Genomic DNA, 22,066 nt, shown 5'->3' with positions numbered 1-22,066 from the left:
GGACACAACAAGTCAAAAGTTTCAAGGAATATTAGAAATGGGTCATCACTAGATGGCAGTCTTTCTCTAGTTTAAGTCATTTATTTGGGGTTGGGGGGGTGGGGAAGCTACTCTTTGTTCAAGTGCACTGTTGACTGCAAATATTAGGTTAACTTTCGTAGGTCTATAATCTTTCCAGAATATAAGACTTGTTTATTTTTGCTTTTAACATTTTATATCTGATAGATAATGTTGGTTAGTACTGAGTAAGGCTCAGATACACTTGAAATGCTGGTAGAAATTGAACTGTTAAGTAGTGATCTATAATTGCCTTTTCCTGTGCTGGGCAGTTTGAAGCAAAACCTTTAAATCAGTGATTTTTAACCTCTTTGTTAACCAGATGGAAGCTATGGATCAGTTTCCCCCAAAATTACATATATGTGCTTCTCCCTATACACACATAAAATCTGGAAAATGTGGATTTCTTGAAACATACCCATTGAACACAAATTTATTAAATATAGTTCAACACCCTGTTTTAAATATGTGGGTTTTATGTTTATTCTAACTTTTTAAACTCTCAAGATACTCAAGGGATCCACTGTAAACCTTTGATGTTATTCAGCATTATTATAATTAAAGAGAATAGTAGAATCATAAAGGCTGTAAAATAGGAGAAATAGATAGGGGCTAAGTGATAAGGATGTAGAAAATTCATTAAATTGTTTTGAACCTGTTAACACTATTCTGGAAAATGTATGATCTGTACATTTTATTGACTTAACTTGAAAGTGGAAGTTAATTGTAGAAAGTAGGCTGATACTTAAGAGAATTTGTAATTGATTGCCTTCTGTTTCCTAAATGAGAAAGCTGAGGGTCAGAGAAATTAACTGAGTTGGCTGCTTAGTTGCATTGCTAAAACCAAGGCTACACAGTCAGGCAATGAAAATCTACCTTACCTTCTTTGATTTATATTATTTTATAGGAAGGTCAGGGAACTAGGGAGGCATTATGGACATGTTATGAATTTCTTAATTTGGGGATTTTCTTCTCCTTGAGTTGTCTTTTGTGATATTAATATAGATACTGGAAAGGAAAAAAAGAAGAGATTGTACATAGTAGAAGGAAGTAGATGTGCTACTTAACAGTATTACTAGGTCAAGCTATAACTGAATTTGAAACCAAAGAGTTGTCTAATGTTGAATACTTTCTGCTCATGTCATTTAGACTGATACATTTTTACTGGTTATTGCTTTTCTATGAGTGGCAAGGAATATTAGTATCTTCACATGGTAACCTTTCTTTTCTTTCCCTTTGGAAGGAGAAATTTATGTTTATTTGAAGTTAGTTGAAATGTCAATGGTAGATTATGTCTTGTGTTCATATTTCAAATAGCTCCTTCAGGCAAGTGGTTATTCTATATTGTGTCTTTTTTTTTAATGTTTATTTATTTTTGAAGGAGAGAGAGACCGAGTGTGAGTGGGGGAGGGGCAGAGAGAGAGGGAGACACAGAATCCAAAACAGGCTGTCAGCACCGAGCCTGATGCGGGGCTCGAACTCACAGACTGCGAGATCATGAACTGAGCCAAAGTTGGACGCTCAGCCAACTGAGCCACCCAGGTGCCCCTCTGTATTGTGTCTTAATTGTCAGCATGGGGATTGTTTATAATTTATTTGAAGATCTCTCCTCTTTATTTCAAAAGAAGGAGAATGAATATAGGTTGCTCTGGGTTTCCTGCAGTAAGTGTTTAGAATTTTTAGTGGAAGCCAAACTTGTATATATATTATCTGTAGTTACTGCTGAGTTTTGGGCAATGGAACTGATCTGCTGAGGAGAGTATGCAAGATGAGGGTCATGATCTGGCACCCACAAATGATTCTAGAATGTGAAAATGTTGGTAATGAACACATGTGTATTTGTTAAACAAATGTCAGATGTCGAAGAGGTTTTAGAGATAGTATTACTCATTCATCTAGTCAACAATGAATGAATGTTTACTCATTGCCTACCACCTTTTTGGCACTGTTTGTAGAGGTACAGTGGTGAATATGGCAGACAAAGTTCTTGCCCTGGAGCTTATAATCTAATTGGGATGGGTTTGGGGGGAGAGATAGACAACAAACCATGGATGATGAGAATGAGAGAGTTGTTTGAAGATTCAGAGAATGAGCATTACTAACATGAGAACAGCAAAAACAAAATTCTTCAGGGAAGAAAAGCCTTAAAAACAACAAAAAAGGCCATTGTAGCTAGAACATAGGGGATGGAGGGAAGCTAGGGGTGGGAACTAGAGAGGAATGAGGTTGGAGAGATAATCAGAGTCTAGATTGTGTAGGATCTTATAGGTTGTGGTAAGGATTTAAGATTTTTATTCCTTTGGTAAAGAGAAGCCATTTTCTTTTTCTTTCTACAATTAACTTCCACTTTCAAGTTAAATCAATAAAATGTAAAGACCATACATTTTCCAGACTAGTGTTAACAGGTTCAAAACAATTTAATGAATTATCCAAATTTTTATTTCTTTGGTAAAGCAGAAGGATAACATATGAATTACTGCTTTATAAAGATCATTTTAACTGCTGTGTGGAGGGTGTCTAATACAGGCAGGCAGATGGGGAGATGGAGACTTTTGGAAGGCTATTAGTAGTGTGCCAATGATATAGATTTGGACTAGAGTTTTAGTGGAAATAATGGGATGCAGTCCACTATTAAGATATGTTTTGGAGGTTGGATTGTTAGGACTTCTTGATCAATTGGATAGGGTGCGTGATAGAAAGAGGTGGATTGGGAGTAATTCCTGCGTTTGGATTTTGGACTTGGGTAACTGGAGAGTGCTGTTAGTTGTGGTGAGGCAGGTGAATGGTGGGAAGATTTGGGGGAGGAACAGGTTGGAGAGTGGAGATAGTTTGGTGATAGATGATTTTTAAATTTGAGATGGTTTTTAAAAGTCCAGTTGTGATTGTTAAATGGTAGCCGGGTATTTGAGTCTAGTGCTCAGTGCAGTGGTCTGATTACAGGTGTGGATTAGGAAGTCATTATTATGTACAGGGTATTTTAAAGCCATGGCATGGGATGACATTGCTTGGTAAAAGAGCATAGGTAGAAAAGATAAGTTGTTTTAGAATATTTAGAAAAAGAATAGAGAGGAGGAGTCCAAAAAGGAGATTGAGAAGGCATGTTAGTGAAAGGATAAAAAAACCACACTATTGTGGTATCACGGAATTCTAGAGAAAAGATTGTTTCAAGAAGGGTGAGTGTATCACGTTACAGCAAATGCTGCTATTAAGTGGAGCATGATGAATGCTGACTATTGGGAGGTGAGGAAGGGGAAAGGAGTTTTACTGGAAGGGGAGCAGAGAAATAAGATGGAGAGAAATGTATAGGTAAGGACAGTTTCTTAAGGTCCTGTTTATATACCCACGAGAATGGTTTAGTAGAGTGGGGAAATGTATGGTGTAAGGGATGGATAAAAGGAAATAATTAAAGGTATAAAGTTCTTGATCAACAAAGATTGACAGATAAGAGCTGGAAACAGTTTTTCCTTTGTTACGGGAAAGTGGACAGAGTGAGAGGTAAGAAGGTTCGTTCATTTTAGTGGGAAAAAGAGAAATATTTCTCTCTTTTTCCTGTGAAGTGTGTGGTCAAGTCAGCAGCTGAGAGTGAGGGGGTGGACATTTGAAGAGAGGGGAAAGTAAGTTTCTTACACATAGTTATTTTGGAGAATACAAAGTGATGTTGTGGTGGTGATGGTGGTAGGGGGGAATAGTTTTAGGAGTATTATCTAGCAGCATGTATTGAGTGCCCAGCATGTATTGAGTGTATTTGGGATTATATTGCTAACCTGAGTACCCAGCTCAGGTGTGTTTTTCTCCGGCGGCATCAGCTTCTTGGGTATAGTCGTGGAGTAATTGAATATTTGGCTTTACTCAAAATTGAGTTTTTCGAGGTAAGTTTCAGAAAGGAAAGTGCAAAGGAATTGCAATTCAGTTCTTTCACTTTATGATGATAATTCTGTGATGAATACTGTCACATTTAAATATTTTTCAATGAATAGGAAGCAGAATTTCTATTTTCCTTAAAAAACCGCTCATCTAGAATTGGGTCAATATTAATATGATTGGATTACTCTGTGGTTAATGTACCTTCAGTATGAAATTTCCACATAAATTTGCTTCTGGGTTTATAATTCTGTTTCTGTTTCTTAGAAGTAAATCTGGTGTAATCTTCATACAATTTTTTTTTTAAAGGTCTGTCTATGATGGTGAAGAACATGGACGATTCATGGAGAAGCTTGAAACTCGCATCCGTAATCATGACCGAGAAATTGAGAAAATGTGCAACTTTCATTACCAGGGCTTTGTGGACTCTATAACTGAACTGTTGAAAGTGAGAGGAGAAGCCCAGAAACTCAAAGTAAGGAGACTCTAAGAGAGACTAATTTTCTGTCCTGTGCTGGGGTTTTGATTAGCGCTAAAGGAGTAGGGAGTACATTACAGGGTCCATGTTTGTAGTCAAGATACCAAGTAAAGGAATTTGTACTGAAATGTAGATAATTGGGACTATTTTAGCTAATAAGAATACAGTTAATACAGAATAATAATACAGAATAAAGTTAAACTTTATTTTGGATAACTATATGTGGGTGAGAACCAGCAACAGAATCAGTAACTGTTTCTTTCAAATAGAAACCCAGTTGACTCTTCGTGTCATCCATCTACTTCCTTGCTAGGTAAAAGCATCACTGTAGGATGAGAGGCTTGTGGAGTGTGGCTGCAGAAGTCTCTGCAGCATGGCAACCAAGGTCACAGGGAAAAAAAAGTCAGTGGTAGCTGTGGTGTATCTTTTACCAAAGTGTGGGAGTTCATTCTTGATATGACAGATTCAAATATAGGAAGGAGATCAGCCATATTGGTCAGGTCCCTTATCTTGGATAACTGATTTTGCTTATTGATCTTAAATCTAACCACTTCACTAAACTCTTCCATTATTTCTAATAATCTGTGTGTGCATTTCTTTTGAATTTTCTGTGTAACACTCATATGCTCTGTAAGTATAACAGCTTTATTTCATTCTTTCCAGTCCTTATGTTTCTAATTTCCCTTCCTCCTTCCTTCCTTCCTTCCTTCCTTCCTTCCTTCCTTCCTTCCTTTCTTTCTTTCTCTTTTTTTCTTTTTTTTCTTTTCTCTTTTCTTTTCTTTTCTTTTCTCTCTTCTCTTCTTTTTTCTTTTCTTTTTTCTTTTCTTTCTTTCTTTCTTTCTTTCTTTCTTTCTTTCTTTCTTTCTTTCTTTCTTTCTTTCTTCTTTCCTCCCCTCCCCTCCCCTCTCAACTCCTCCCTTCTCTTTCCTTCCTTCTTTCCTCTTGCCTTCTTCCTTTCCTTCCTTCCCTTCCCCTTCCCTTTCCCTCTCCTTTTCTTCCCCTCCCCTCTCCTTTTTCTCTTCTCCCCTGTTCTTCCTCTCCCCTCCCCTTCCTTCCCTCATTCCCTTCTTCTTTTTCTTCTTCTTCTTCTCCTCTTCCTCCTCCTCTTTCTCTTATTGGAATTTGGATTAAGATCCCAAAAAGATGAACTTGATAGTGAGTGTGAAATTCCTATAAAACAATACATTGGTAAGAAAAGCAAAGAAGCAACTTTATTGAGGGGAAAAGTGGGCTATTTAAAGCTACAGTGATTTATCAGCTAATTTGACTGTAAAACCTAACCTGCATGAAGCTGTCAAACTTTTAAATGTTTCATTTAATGTAAAATTTTGTATTTTGCTGCAGAATTATTAATGTGTTTGATGGTGGGATCTTGTCCTACTATCCATTGGGTAGAGGTTTTATGTAATGTACAATAGGTGCCATATTATCTTTATAAAATCTCCAAATTTCTGGAGTCCAAAACACAGTGGGTCCCAAGGTTTCAAGTAAGAGCTTATGGAGCTGTACAACAGCTATCCAACCTTCTTAAGAAATGTATTATTTCCAACACAATTAAATCTCTTTTGTATCCTTCTCAGTTGCTCTCTTTACTCTCCCCTCCAAAAGTAACAGCTCTTCTGTTCTGTTTTTTGTTGTTGTTGTTACTGTGCTTAATGCGTAACTATTTTAGTTCAAATTAAGTTTGATCTGTTTTTCATTCAATATATCAACATTAATTTCAGATGAACAAAACAGTTAAATAGACAAGACAAAACCATAAAGAAACTAGTAGAAAGTACAGATGAATATTTATGTGATTTGGGGACTGAGGAGTACATTTCTAAACAAAATTTGTAGAGCCAGAAAGAAAATATTTGATAGAAATGACAACATTAAAGTGAAAGAATCTTTTCTACATATAAGTTAAAAATATAAATAATAAATAAAAGCTATTTAAAAATACATTTGCCAAAAAAAGAAAAAAATACATTTGCTAAGTGATTAATATCCTTAACATAGGAAAAGTCTTTATAAGTTAAAAGGAAAAATATGAACAGTCTAATAAACTGAGAAATAGACATTAATATATGGTTCATATAAGAAGAAATATAAAGGAACTCTACAATTTAGAAAATTAAAGGAATGCTGACTTAAACAATAAAATGTCACCTAATTAAATGAAAAGATGAAAAAAAATGCTATTTAAGAGTAGAGATATGATACCAGTCAAACAGGGAATGCCTGGTTGGAGTATAGATTGTTACGCTCTTCAAGGAGAGCAGTTTTATTTATGAGTACTTAAAACTCCACATAGTTTTTTGTTTTGTTTTGTTTTTGTTTTTGTTTTTTTTAAGATAGAGAGTGTGAGTGGGAGAGGGGCAGAGAGGGAGAGAGAAAGAGAGAGAGAGAGAGAATATCCCAAGCAGGCTTGTACCATCAGCACAGAGCCTGATGCAGGGCTCGAACTCAGTAACTGTGAGATCATGACCTGAGCCGAAATCAAGAGTCAGACACTTAACTGACTGAGCTACCCAGGAACCCCAGACCCCACATAGTTTTAAAGACTTATTCTAAGGCTATAGGTGTATGTATAAGGATGTTCATATGATTTCTTTTTCATGTGTAAAACTTAATTTAATTTAATGTTTTTTAATGTTTATTTTTGAGAGAGGGAGACAGAGTGTGAAAGGGGAGGGCTGGGGAGTGAAGAAAGAGGGAGACACAGCATCCAAAGGAGGCTCCAGGCTCTGAGCTGTCAGCAGAGAGCCTGTCGCGGTGTTTGAATCCATGAATCACAAGATCATGACCTGAGCTGGAGTTGGACTCTTAACCGACTGAGCGACCTCCACCCCCTAAATTTAATTTAACTTAATTATTTTTCCCCTGCCCTGCCCTCTAATGTGTAAAACTTAAAGTCATTAAATGTCCTTAAAGTCATTTAGTAGAAGATTAGTAAAATAAATCTTGGTACATTCATTTAAAAGAATAATAAACTACAGTGTATTTTAGAAAAATATCTTACATGAGAAGGTATTACAAATGTTTACTTAATGTAGTAAGCAATTAAAAAGTATGGACAATTTGACTATATTTGTCTTTTTTAAAGAATTTTTTTAAGTTTATTTATTTATTTTGAGAGAAAGAGAACGAAAATGCACTGGGGAGGGCAGAGACAAAGGGAGACAGAGAATCCCAAGTAGGCTCCATGCTGTCAGCTCAGAGCCTGATGTGGGACTCAAACTCACAAACCACGAGATCATGACCTTAGGAAGTTGGACATTTAACCAACTGAGCCACCTTGGCGCCCCAATTTGATTACATTTAAAATAAAAAGTTACAATGAAGTTTTGAAGGCTGAAATGGACAATTGAGGCTTCAGATGAACAGAAGTATCTGCAATGTCTAAAAACAAAGATATGGGGCTCTTGCCAGGAGCCATGTGTGCTATTTGTCCTCACTCAGGCATCCCAACTTTCCATTCTCACTTCAGGCTGTTCTTTTCTGTGTTTCTTGTATGTGTATATTCCAAACTTCTCCCTCTGCTCTCCCGGCCCCTTGTCTGTGAGGGACAGCATAAAGCTCTGCCTCTGGTCACTGAAGTAGCTATGGGGCAGAATACTTTCCTTGGCAGGACCACTGAATATTGCCCATAATGTTCACCAGTTGCTGGTATCACTGGCCGCTTGGTACTCATCTTCCCTTCCTCTTTCTTCCTCCAAATTGTTCCAGGTTGCAAATTCCTTCAGATTACTCAAGATGCCCCTGAGAGAAAGCATGACTGCCAGTTCAGGGTGTTTGACTGCTTCAGGCTCCACTCATTTCCTCTGAAACCTGAGGCTATTAAAGTCTAGCGGCACACCCGGGAGGTTTTGCTCTCGGAGGGATCCATTCAGCCTGGCTTAAGAACCTATGAAAATTTGAGATTCTTGAACTCTAGAAAAAATATTCAGAAAATGGACAAGGTTAAATGTTAACTATTGTCAGTATTATTTTAACATAACAATGAAGAGAAACTACACTTTCTAGAATACCCACTATTTCTTTTGATTCATAGTATATATATTATCTCTCTCTATGTTTATGTTTTCTACATGGAGTAGCATCCTGGATCAGCAGGATACTTTCTTCTCTCTCTCTCTCTCTCTCTCTCTTTTTTAAATAGACTCCATGCCCGGCATGGAGCCCAACGCAGGGCTCAAACTCAAGACCCTGAGATCAAGAGTTGGACGCCTAACTGACTGAGCCACCCAGGCACCCCATTTCCTTTCATTTTTATGTTATAATAGTATTGAAATAGTAATTATCTTTATTAGAAGCATTGGTTAGGCTCCTCTGAATGTGTTTAAAAATTTTTTTCTAATGTTTTTATTTTATTTTTGAGAGAGAGAGACAGAGTGCGAGTTGGGGGAGAGGCAGAGAGAGAAGGAGATACAGAATCTGAAGCAGGCTCCAGGCTCTGAGCTGTCAGCAGAGAGCCTGATGTGGGGGCTGAAACTCATGGAGTATGAGATCATGCCCTGAGCTGAAGTCGGACATCCAACCGACTGAGCCACCCAGGCACCCCACCTCTGAATGTGTTTTAGAACTATCATTTGCATGAGATCAGTTTAGGGGGCCATAATCAGTATTGTTAATAAAAATTGAAATGAAATAGAACAGAACAGAATAGAAAATAATAGCATGTATTCTATGGAATTTTGCTTCAGGCATGCATGTGTGTGCATGTGCGTGTGCGTGTGCGTGTGCGTGTGTGTGTGTGTGTGTGTGTGTGTGTGTGTTTGCGTGTTTGCGTGTATTCCTTAAACTTGTGTACGGGTTGCAATGTAAAATGTTCTTGCAAAGAGTTTGAGGTTAAAAAAAGTTTTAGAAATTGTGTCTTTATAAGGTAAATAGAGACCATGATTTTGAATTTAGGAGATTCATGGAAGGTGGAATTTCATGAGATATCTAGGATTAAAAAACAAATTACTCTTGAATAACTACTGTGAAAGGGGGGGATAGCAGTACAATTCAAGGCATCCCACCCCATTTTTATTCACATAGCTTGAAAGCTTTTTCTTATATTAAGCTGATATTTTTCCTATGTTCTAGTAACATCCATTTATTAGTTTGAGTAAAGAGCACTATTTTTAGGGCACCATCTTTCTTCTGATCGCCCTTCAGATACTTTAGCACCTTTATTGTGATAGCTTTTCAGATATTTGATGGATACCTGTTATTTAGGTATAGTGTATAGTGTCCAGGTATAGTATATAGTATCTCTAAATGAATATTTTACCCATCTTTGGGCTAAAATACCCTTTATTTTTCATGTGTGTAGCTTTGAGTTCTTCTCCAAACATACTCCCATCTAACCGTGTTTCAGTTGTCAGTGGCCTTGCTAAAACATGGCATCTTAATGTAATTCTTATCATGTGGTCTTAGAGTCTTACCATCTTACTGATTCCAGATGAAGGATCAGCAAACTGTGTCTTGCAGGCCAAATCCACCTTGTCTCCTATTTTTGTAAATAAAGTTTTGTTGGAATGCAGCAATGCCCATTCATCTACGTTTTGTTTATGGCTGCATTTTTGCTATAGTGGCTGAAAGGAATAGTTACAACAGAGATTATCTACCTAGCCCTTTGCAAAAATAGTTTCTTGACCCCCGTAATTTAGACAATTTAGAAGCATTTTAGAACCATTTAGACAATGCTTCTATTAGTGTTGTCTTAGCTCTGCATTTGGGACAGCTACATTCTTAGTTCTTAATTCATGTTGAGCTAATAGTCCAGTAAAACCAAGTGTTTCACATGTGGTACTATTAAATAGTAAAGGGGAGGTTTGAGGGTTTCTTCTTTTTCTGTTACTTCATAAAGACTTTCTGGAGAAGGTTGGGTTTTATTTTGTCTGTGAAAAAAGGAGGTGCTTGTGGCAATCTGCTCTGAAAATGATACTCCAGGTGTAGTATATAGTGTAGGGAAAAGTTTTCAGATGTGTATTCCTGAAAAACTAGTTTCTTAAGATGATCCTCAGTAAAAGGGTGTTATGTTAAATAAATGTGGAAAACATTCTGTATGATATCCCCCTTATTGGGCATTTATGGTACATGCAGAATATTAAAGGCTTCAAGAAGTCCTGAATAAAGTAACCTGTTTAGTGGAATTTCCCACTGAATTTTAGTGGGATATTTGGTGTGTGTGTATGTATATGTGTGTGTGTATCTATCTGTGCACTGTGTGCACCTCTGGGTGCATGTGAAGAGTGCCTATTAACATTTCTTGGTGTTCTAAGGGACATAATAGGAAACACTCAGCTAAGGGAATGTCTTAAAAGTGTAAGGAGTGGCAGTTATTGGTGGAAGGGGGTAGAAAGCCTCCATTAAAGAAAGCTTTAGAAGTTAATATTGCTCATGTTTGTTGTTGTTGCTTAGAGAGAGAGAGAGAGAGAGAGAGAGAGAGAGAGAGAGAGAGAGAAGGGCAGAGGGAGAGGGAGAGAGAGAATCTCAAACAGGAACAGGCTCCATGCTGGGCATGGAGCTTGATCTCATGACCATGAGATCATGACCTGAGCCAAAATCAAGAATTGGATGCTCAACTGATTGAGCCACCCAGGTGCCCCTGCTCATGTTTTGATAATATCGACATGGTGAGGAAATTACTGTTCTGTATACTTAATTTTTTTTATATCAGTCGAATCTCCAAAAGTGGATGTCAAAAAACTTGGTGCCAGCACCTTTAAATTATGAACTCTAGATAAATTTTAAGGCCTGTTTACATAGTTTTGACTATCTGATGAAGAGATCGATTAATTTAAAAAAAAATGAGAATACGGAAGTGTTAGGAACTATTTTGAATTAATGATCCAAAAGAGGCCTCTGGGTGGCTCAGTCGGTTAAGTGTTCAACTTCAGATCTGCCCATGGTCTTGCAGTTCACGAGTTCAAGCCCCACGTCAGGCTTTGTGCTGACAGCACAGAGCCTGGAGCCTGCTTCAGATTCTGTGTCTCCCTCTCTCTCTGCCTCTCCCCCAGTCGTGTTCTGTCTCTCGCTCTCTCTCTGTCAAAAATAACAGCTCAGTTAAAAAATTTTCAAAAAGAATTAAGATAAAATGTTTTCTAAAATGAGGATAATAGGGGCATCTGGGTGGCTCAGTTGGTTAAGCATTCAATTCGTAATTTTGGCTCAGGTCATGAGCTTATGGTTTGTGAGACTGAGCCCCGTGTTGGGCTCTGCACTGACAGCACAGAGCCTGCTTGAGATTTTCTCTCTCCCTCTCTCTCTCTGCCCCTCCCCTGCTTGTGCTCTCTCTCTTTCTCAAAATAAATGAACTTAAAAGAAAAAAAAGAATAAAAAAATAAAATTAGGATAACAAACAGAAAATTTGACCTGAGTTAAAAGTTCAGTTTACACCCAAGTTTTCCAGGAATACATTGGTGAAGTGAGGAATATCTATGGTAAAATTTGTTCTTTGTACATATAGTAGAGATGCGAAGGTTCTCTGGGTAATTTTTTCTATTTTCTGTTTTCTCTCTTTTCTTTCCAAAACTCAGTTGTGATCCTTAGTTGTTATGGTGTCTTAGTTTGGAATATTCTAAGTTGAACATGTCAGTCAGTAAATTTGTTTTCTTTGATTTTTAAAAATACCATGCAGTAGAAAACATTGAGTAGAAAAGTTGATAGAATTTAGACCCAAGAGAATGCCATTAAACCAAAACGTGTTGGGATCCTGAAAGTATCTGAATAACTGTTTTTAGTCTTTTCATTTAAAATGTTGATCTTGGGGTGCTTGGGTGGCTCAGTCTGTTGAGCGTCCGATTTCGGCTCAAGTCATGACCTCACGGTCCATGAGTTCGAGCCCCATGTCGGGCTCTGTGCTGTCAGCTCAGAGCCTGGAGCCTGCTTCTGATTCTGTGTCTCCCCCTCTCTCTGCCCCTCCCCCACTCATACTCTGTCTCTCTATCAAAAAATGAATAAACATTAAAAAGTTAAAAAAAATGTTGATCTTACCCAACAATTGTCTAAATGTTTGTTTTTTTATGAGTTTAAATTGTCTTCTCTCCACAGAATCAAGTGACGGATACTAATAGAAAACTGCAACATGAGGGAAAGGAAGTAAGGCCGGTTTACCTTTTGAACAAATCTTCTCTGTTTCCTGTCATTCTCTTGTGATGACTGCATTCTTGATGGCTTAGAAGACCAAGAGCAGTGTGTTGGAGGAACTTGGACGTTATCATTGCTTCTCCTAATGTTTTTCTGAATTAAATGAATATAGCCGCTAGAAAGTGTAATGAGAAAGGATGTAGCTTTTCTAGTATATGTGCTGCCAAAGTGAGCACAAGGATGTAGCTTTTCGTAGCTGTGGTTTTAAATCACTTGAGTGGCCACTGCTGTTCTCTCTGTCTGGAATGCTTTTTCCCCAATATTCTACTTCAGACTTTGCTCAGATGTTCCCTTCTTAATGATGCCTTTTATTTGAAATTGCAGACTCGTTCTCACTCCTGCATTCTTTTTAGTTTTACTTTTTGTGCTTTATTTTTCTCCACTGCACCTATCGTGCTCTACTATTACATATTTTTAGTGGTATGTTTGTTTTCTGTCTGTCTCCTTCCATTAGAAATTTAGCTCCGTGAAGTCGGGAATTTTTATTTGTTTTATTCATTGCCATATTCCCTCTGCCTGCCTAAACAGTGACTGGCACAAGGTGGGTGCTCCAGAAATATTTGTTAAAAAGTGAATCAGTGATTCTGTTAATTGATATAATTTCCATTTAAGCCATCACAGTTTACAAGATTATTTTACATCCTTTTTCTCACTTGATTCCCATGACAGACCTATGATAAATCAGGACAGGTATTATCGCCATTTTATTGGTGAGGAAACTAAAACAGATGATTTGCTAAAATTTACATAGCAATTATTTTCTGACTTGCAGACCATCACTGTTCTTTGTGTCATGTACTTTTATTACCGACTAGTACTTATTTAGTTTTAATAATTTTTTTTTAAATTTTTTTTTCAACATTTATTGATTTTTGGGAAAGAGAGAGACAGATCATGAACGGGGGAGGGGCAGAGAGAGAGGGAGACACAGAATCGGAAACAGGCTCCAGGCTCTGAGCCATCAGCCCAGAGCCTGACGTGGGGCTTGAACTCACGGACCGCGAGATCGTGACCTGGCTGAAGTCGGATGCTTAACCGACTGCGCCACCCAGGCGCCCCTAGTTTTAATAATTTTTAAGGCTAGCTTTTGATTGTTTTATCAATGACTTAATCAGGGCTATTTCTCTCTCTCTCTCTCTCTCTCTCTCTCTCTCTCTCTCTCTCTCGTATTACCTAAGCAGATAACGTTTTTTAGGTATAGGTTCGGGATGAGTACCACAAAAAGCTATGTAGATTACTGTTTTTTGAAAGTTTGTCTCACATATTTAAAATTACACAGAGAATGCAGTTTCTTCTAGTTGTAGTGTAGTATGACTTCAAATGGGAAGGAAAAGTGAGTTACTCTTCCCTAAACCGGAACTCTTGGAAAAGCCATAACTTCTAAGCATGTGGTTTATTTGTTAAAATAGAGATTTAGTTGAAGATTATGTTTAAAACCCAACTGAAGCAATATAGGGAGGACTGTTTCCCTCAAGGAGCCTCGCACTGATGAGAGAAACATAGGATCTTCTCAGAAGATTTGATGAAACCAAGCATAATGAAGGGTCTGAGTAAGGCTTGGAGAAAATCTGCAAGTTTCTTCTTTTCTTCTGGATAGCCCCTGGATTTTAGGATTCCACTTTAGCTGGCCTTTTCCAGTATAGTATGTATCTTGGGAGAAAATGGGAAACCACGCAGGAATGTTTTACTAGTTGAGAAAGGCAGTTTCTTAGTTCACTTGGCAGGTCTTTCTATGAAACTGTCTGGGATTTTCTGATGAATTGAACACAGGGTGGAAAAATGTGACTGAAAGCTTTTTATTTACAGCTACTGGCATAATTCAGTTTTTTTTCCTCTTGCCAAGCTGGTAATAGCAATGGAAGAGCTGAAGCAGTGTCGACTACAACAGAGAAATATTTCAGCCACTGTTGATAAATTAATGCTGTGTCTTCCAGGTGAGGAGCTGGAAATGGACTAGGATTCTTGATGTGATTCCTTTAGCTTTAAGAAGTTTTTCACTTGCTCTGAATAATACTTATATGCTCTTTTCCCCCTTTTCTTTCAAGTCCTAGAGATGTATAGCAAACTGAGGGACCAGATGAAAACTAAAAGGTAAGATTGTTTTATTGAATATTTTTTATTATCTAAAGTTTCTGTTAATTAGGATAGTTTTAAGGTCCATATTTAGCCTAACCTTTCAAGAAATAATTAAGTCCGTATAACATCCTCTCTAGCCTTTTGTATATCTGTTGATTCATCCTGAGACTTACTTATATACACTGCTGGTATGCTGATGTATTTTGCCATATATCATGTTTAATAAGAAAAACACTACTCATAGTTCGGTTTTTAGAAGACCTGGTCTTTCAGGGATAAAACACGTAACTTTTAGTGGTAGTTTATTGGAGAAACATGCTTTGGTTTAGCATTGTAGTAGAAAAATGATTACTGGTTCTGGTGCAGGGGTGACTTAGGGTTCTTCCCTGAAACAGAATCAGTAGAGAGAGGGGGAGAGAGAGAGAGGGAGGAAGTCTATGTGTACAGTGAGGGAGGGAGGGAGGTGTTGACTGATTGATTTTAGGGAGCTGGTTCACATGATTATGGAGGCTGTTTTCTTCTGGTTTTTTTCCAAAGGAATGTCTATAGTGACTCTTCCGCTCTTCTTCCCAAGCTAGAGTAAGCACACTACCCTGGAGTGTGCTGCAGTATGAGGGGGTATGTGAGGCTGTCTGATAAACAGGACACATCTTTCTGGAATGTTGATTTTTACCTAGGTTTCAAGGGAAGAAGTATAGAATTAAAATGTGATATTGAAATAACAATAGAAATATGGTTAATAAAACCATTAAATCCTCAAGAATTTTAAAGCCTAAAAAGCATGAAGCATCAAAGTTTTTTGAATTTCTTAGACACCCATCTTTTTCCCAGGAGGATGTGTTCACATATGAGAATGTAGGTAAGATAATAGGAGAAGTTCTGTTCAGTGAGATATGAAAGTAGTGTTATTTTTCTGATAACCTCTTAGTAACGTTCTAAAATTACAGAAGATTACAGAGAATAAAAAAAAACACTGTGTACCAGCTTCTCTGAATTAACAGATATTAATAATTTTCCAGTTTTGATTTATATATATATAAATACACATAGACGTATATAGACATATCTGGACAGAGAGAGGTAAAGATAGACATTTTTTACAATTACAGATAAGATTTATGTCCCTTTCCTCAACCCTATTCCTTTCACTACTCCCCTGAGGAAACCAGTATCATAAATTTGGTGTCTTTCTAGTCCATGTTTTTAACGTCTGCAAATCATATATTGTATTATTTTGTGTTTTTAAAAACATGTACATGAATGGTTCTCAGTCGGGTTTTTTTGAGATTCATTCATTCATTCATTCATTCATTCCACAAAAATGAGTGGAGTACTTACTATATGCTAGGCATTGTTCTTGGGGATACAGCTCTGAAGAAAACAGACAAAAATATCTGCTGTTATGGGGCTTCCACACTAATGGAGAATTTATTTATGTATATAGATCTAGTTCACTTACTTTAGTCCTTCATAATAGTCCATTATGTAAATAATTCACATTTCCCCTCTCATTTCCAGTAGTAGTTATAAGTGCTGTGCACCAATACTTCCAGCTCAGTCTTCTTCTGGCGCTATAGTAGGATTATGTTTCCTGGGCTCCATTGGGCTGTGTGACTGATAAGATGTGAGCAGAAGTGGTGAATGTTACTTTTGGGCTTAGCAGTTACTTTCTAGCACAAGGTCCTTCCAGAGGTCTGTTTTCCTTTGGGTGTGACCAATGGTAACTTTCAAGATGTTGGTTGAATCCCTTAGTAACTGCAATGAACAGAACTTCTCTGTCAACCTGGTATGGGTGTATAGTATGAGTAAGTTATAAATCTTTGCTTTAAGACACTGAGATTTTTGGGATTGTTGTTGCTACAAGATAGCTGTCCTCACATACTGTGAAGGACATTTGATGTGTCTCCAGTTGTTTGCTATGCAGACGGTGGTTCAGTAAATATTCTTGTTTGTGTCTCTTTGTTCACACATTCAGGGTTTCTTGAGAACTATGTTCTTCAAATGTTGCTATATATACAAATCACATGGGGATTTGTTAAATGTAGATTCTTAATTCAGTAGGTCTGAGGCCATTCTGGAGATTAGGCATCTTCTACCAAGCTCCCAGGTAGTACCATTTCTGCTGGTATATGGTTTATACCTAGAAAGAGATCAGCTGGATCAAAAAAAGGATTTTCATGTATTTGTTCTTACTAGATATTATTCTTCAAAGTGATTTATCAATTTAGACTCCCACTGTCATTTTTTGGGGAGGTCTGTTACTCCACCTTTAGGTAACATCTGTATTGTGAGACTTTGTGGTTTTTGCCAATCTGATGATTATGAAATGATAGATCATTATTCTGCATTTTCATTTTTTTGATTACTAGTGAGATTGGTTTTTGGGCATTTGGATTTTCTTTCATTATTTTGCCCATTTTTCTCTCAGGTTTGTTCTTGTTGTTTTTTCATTTATTAGAATTCATTAATATGCTTTGGATACCTTTTCCTCTTATTAGGAATGTCCTGCAAATATTTTCTTTCAATGCATTGCTTATCTAATAACTTTGTAAAGTTAGTGCTTTTTGTTGTTATAGTGGTTGTAAATTTTGTTATTATCATTTATTTTGTGGTCTTTAAAAAATTTATTTTTAAACATTCTCAAGTACAGTATAAATTAACTGTTTTTTCTTGAATCAGTTTTAAGTTGCTAATGTGACACCCTCCCCAAATACTTTAGTGTGATTTCCGAGCAATAAAGACACTCTTCTGTGCAGCCACAATGCAACAGAGAATAGAAATTAACATTGATATTTTAGTAGCATCTAATCCTCATACCCAATTCAGATTTTGGTAATTATCTCAATCATGTTCTTTACAGCAAAAGAATCCAGTTTAAAACGTGTGTTGCATTTAATGGTCATGTCTCTTTATTCTTCAGCCTGGAACTGTCCTCAGTCTTTCCTTGACTTCCATGACTTTGCCACTTTTGAATATTACAGGCCAATTTTTATGTAGAATGCTCCTCAGTTTGGAGTTGTCTGATACTTTCTCATGGTTAGATTCATGTTTTATGTCTTTGGCTGGAATATCACAAAGGGGGTGCTGTGTTCTCATTGCATCTTACAGGTAGCACATAGATTTTATTTGTCCTATCAATGATGATGTCCACTTTGATTACTTGATTAAGATGGTGTCTTTCAGGCATTTGCATTGTAAAGTTGCTCTTTTTTACATTTGCAATTAAAAATTTTGTGGGGAGGTATTTTATAGTTATATAAGTTAATCATTTTTCATCAGATTTTCACTTTAATTTTTTTTATGTCAGTATGGACTCACAGTTTCTTATTTTATTTGATGAGCCATGATTTATTAGTATGATTTATCTTGTTCAAATTATCCTGAATGGCACCAGTGGTGCTTCTGTGTCTGGCTTCTATGTCCTTTTAATATGTCCTCTTAATTTTTGGAGGACTTTGTTACGAAGGAGGTATTTTTCAGGTTCATCTTATACTCTGCCTGTTGCAGCCCTGGAATCAGGCAACTCTCCGAGTAACTATGGTTCTTTTGGTAGAGAATGTTATCTAGAAGCCGGGATATATGTGCTTGCTGTACTCATTAGTGAGTAACCTGGTTTTCATTGCTGTTAATACATTTACTTACTGAATCATTTCCTTGTATGAAACTAATCACGCATCATCGCTGTCACTGCAACTCTTTACCTTCTCAACACTGCACACTGAGTTGCCCTCCTCTATGGTATCCTCCTTACTCCACTTGGGCCGTAATACTGTAAGTCCTGGCTGAATGCCCTTGTCATCTCTCCTGGGCTCTGACACTCCATGCCAGTCTGCCTTCGTATATGGACATCCTCCACACTCCACTAGGTCCCTTGCACACCATGCTGGTCCATCTCAAAATTGTTCAGGATATTCTCTTATAATTTTAACATGTGTGGGCTCTGTAGTAATGCTTTCTCTTTCATTACTTAGTTGATAATTTGTGTCTTTTCTCTCTCGGTCTCTTTGATTATTCTAGCTAGAAATTTATCAGTTGCACTAATTTTTTTTCTGAAAAGCATCTTTAGGTTTTACTGTTACTTACTGATTTCTGCTATTATTTTTAGTATTTTCTTTCTCCTACTTACTTGAGGTTTAATTCCCTCTTTTCTAGCTTTATAAGGTAGATTTTGGTTCTTTGTTTTCTAATGTAGCCATTTAAAGCTGTACATTTTTCTCTTAGCAGCTCTTACCTGTTTTATGATGATGTGTTTTTTCCCCCTTTTTCTCAAATGTTTTAATTCCTTTGTGATTTTAGAAATTTAATCTCATTATTTAGAAATGAATTGGTTAATTTCCAAGTAGTAGATTTTTCAGGTTTAAAAAAATTGATTTGTAATTTTAGTTCACTGTGTTCATGAATGTAAGATGTATGATTTCGACTTTTTAAATGTTTGGTGAAACTTGTTTTAATGGCCTATGGTCCGTTTTGGTGAAAATTTCATGTATACCTCAAAATTATGTATATTCTGTTGTTGAATAGGGCATTCTTTAACTATTATTTAGATACCCTTGATTAACAGTGTTGTTCAGGTTTTCTACATCCTAGTGGTTTTGTATTTGTCAATTGCTGACAGTAATGTTGAGATTGTCTGTTATGATTGTGGATTTGCAAATTTCTTTTTTCTGTTCTTTCAGTTCTTGCTGTTGTATTTTGAAGCTTTCTTGTTGGGTGCATATACATTTAGCATTGTTATATCTTCGTTATATCTTCTTGATGAGATGACCAGTTTATTATTATGAAGGTTCCTCTTTATCCCTGGTAATATTCTTTTTTTTTTTTTTTTTTAAATATATGTTGGGGTGCCTGGGTGGCTCTGTCAGGTGAGCAGCCAACTCTTGATTTTGGCTCAGGTCATGATCCCAGAGTTGTGGGATTGAGCCGTGCAGCAGGGCCCGTGCTGAGTGTTGGAGCCTGCTTGAGATTCTTTCTCTCTCCGACTCATGCTCTCTCTCTCTCTCTCTCTCTCTCTCTCTCTCTCTCTCTCAAATAAATAAAACAAAAAAAAAATTAAAAAATGTTGTTTCGTATTAACATAGCCACTACTGCTTTTTGTTTAGTCTTTACATGGTCTATTTTTTAATATCCTTTTTGTTTAAAATATTTTAACAGCTTTTTTTGAGATATAGTTTCTACATTATTAATTCATCCATTTAAAATGTATAATTCAGTGGTTTTTATTGTATTCACAGAGTTGTGCAGCTATCACTACAATCAATTTTAGAATGCTTTTATTCTTTTCAAGAGAAACTCTGAGTCCCTTAGTTGTTACTACCCTCCCCCCCACCCCAAACACACACACAAAACTTGCCAGCTGCTGGGAACTACTAATTTACTTTCTGTCTCTATAGGTTTGCCTATTCTGGACATTTACTATAAATGGAATTCTACAATATGTGGTTCTTTGTGATTGGCTTCTTTCGTTTAACATAATATTGTCAAAACTCATCCATGTTATGCCACATTTCAGTATTTCGTTTCTTCTTATTGCTGAATAATATTCCATTGTATAGATATACCACATTTTATTTATCCATTCATCAGTTGATGAACATTTGGGTTGTTTCTGCTTTTTGGCTTTTATGAATAATACTACTATGAATTTTTGTTTCAAGTTTTTGTGTGGACATATGTTTTCATTTCTCTTGGCTGTATACCTAGGAATGGCATTGCTGGATCCCGTGGTAACTCTTGTGTTTAACCATTTGAGGAACTCTTTTCCAAATCAGACTGTTTTCCAAATCAGTTATGCCATTTTGCCTTCCACTAGCAGCATATGAAGATTTCAATTTCTGCAAATTCAGTATGTTGGTATTTATTATTGTCTGTCTTTTTGATTATGGCCATCTTGGTGAGTGACATAATATCTTATTGTTACCCTTTGTTTTTGAAAAATTTTTTTGAAGGGCATAGAATTCTAGGTGTAAAGATTCATTAGTTAAGATGGCATTTCTTTGTCTTCTTGTTTATGTGGTTTCTGAAGGAAAGGTGTGTGAGCAGTCTTATCTTTGTCACTCTGTACTTAATGTGTCTTTCCTTAAGCTGTTTTAAAACTTTTATCTGTGTCATTTTTTCTTAGCAATTTGATTTTGATTCACTTTGGTGTCCATATGTGTGTATGCATGCATTTATGTGAATTTATCCTCCTTGTGGTTTGTCTAGCTTTTTGGATTGTAGGTTTATAATTTTCTTAAAATCTGGAAAATGATCAGATACTGTTTTTCCAAACATTTTTTTCTGTCCTTTTCCCATCCTCATTCTAGGACTTCAGTTACATCTATGTTAGACAACTTTGAATAATCCCGTAGATGACTTGAAGATCTATCTTTTCCCCAGTCTTTTTTCTCTCTGCCTCATATGTGACAGATTTTATTGCTGTGTTCAAGTGCACTGATCTCTCTCTTTTGTATTGTCTAATCTTCTTTTAATCCTATCCAGTGATATTTTCATTTCAGATAATATGTTTTTCATCTTTAGGAGTTCCATTGTTTTTTTTTTTTATGTTTAATTTCTCATTTTTGTGTCTTTCATTAATTACATGTATATGGCTCTGATATCTCTTTTCATGTACTTCTTTGCTAGTTCTGTCACTTCTGGCATTTTGGATCTCTTTCTGCAGACTGATTTTGTTTTTCCTAGTTGGAGATCAGTTTGTTGGTTCTTACCATATCTAATAATTTTTGATTGGATGATGAACATTATATTATGTTGCTGAGTGTCTGGAGTTTTGAGAGCCTTTTTTTCCCTTAGAGAGTGTTGCTCTTTGTTTTGGCAAATAGTTGAGTTGTTTGCAGATCTATTTGATCTCCTCAAACCCATTTTTAAAGTTTATTTTTTTATTTTTGAGAGAGAAAGAGAAAGAGTGCGTGAGCATGCACATGGACAGGGGAGGGGCAGGGAGAGAGGGAGGGAGAGAATCCCAAGCAGACTCTGCGCCAGGAGTGTGGAACCTGATGCGGGGCTTGAACCCATGAACTGTGAGATCATGACCTGAGAGGAGACCAGGAGTCGGATGCTTAAGCCACTGAGCCACCCAGGCATGCCCCCTCTGCCCCCTCTTTTTAATCTTTGGAGCTGTGCCTTCGTTTCAGGGGTAGTTCAGAGTAGTATTCATGTACTCTGAATAACTCAGGAATTTCTAGGGATTCTACACCAAGGTTCCTCTGCATTGTCTGAGCTCTTTGAAGTGTTTATCATACATCTTCCTGGTGTCTTTCTGTCTCTCCCTCCCTCCCCTCTTTCCCTTCCCTGCCTACCTTTCCTTCCTTCCCTTGTTTTTGCCTGTCTGTGTGGAATCCCACTTTTTCTATGACTGACTTAGTACTCGGCAAAGACTTAAGGGAACCCCTGTGTTGATTCTGCAGATCCTGCAGTCTTTTTTTCTGCATTGCTCCCTCTCCCTCTTTTTGTTTGGATTTCTGCTATACAACCTCA

At 36.9% G+C, this 22,066-nt stretch overlaps 1 protein-coding gene across 9 annotated transcripts in view; it reads left to right on the top strand.

Annotated features, from left to right (window-relative positions):
- EXOC6B (exocyst complex component 6B) overlaps positions 1 to 22,066 on the top strand; it is a 615,219-nt gene that overhangs the window by 85,249 nt on the left and 507,904 nt on the right. For 8 of the 9 annotated variants that reach the window (XM_043603673.1, XM_043603671.1, XM_043603669.1 and 5 more), the window contains 4 exons: positions 4,228 to 4,393; positions 12,422 to 12,469; positions 14,361 to 14,451; positions 14,563 to 14,608. In XM_043603673.1, coding sequence (XP_043459608.1) covers positions 4,262 to 4,393; positions 12,422 to 12,469; positions 14,361 to 14,451; positions 14,563 to 14,608 — 317 coding nt within the window. In that variant the 5' untranslated portion in view covers positions 4,228 to 4,261. Of the gene's footprint in view, positions 1 to 4,227; positions 4,394 to 12,421; positions 12,470 to 14,360; positions 14,452 to 14,562; positions 14,609 to 22,066 lie in introns of those variants that run through there. The other variant, XM_043603676.1, reaches the window with a different exon arrangement.

Source organism: Prionailurus bengalensis, chromosome A3 (genome assembly GCF_016509475.1).
Source record: "Prionailurus bengalensis isolate Pbe53 chromosome A3, Fcat_Pben_1.1_paternal_pri, whole genome shotgun sequence".
NCBI classification, from domain to species: domain Eukaryota; kingdom Metazoa; phylum Chordata; class Mammalia; order Carnivora; family Felidae; genus Prionailurus; species Prionailurus bengalensis.
The sequence above is the reverse complement of the archived record's forward strand: the minus strand, read 5'-3'. Positions and strand labels throughout refer to the sequence as shown.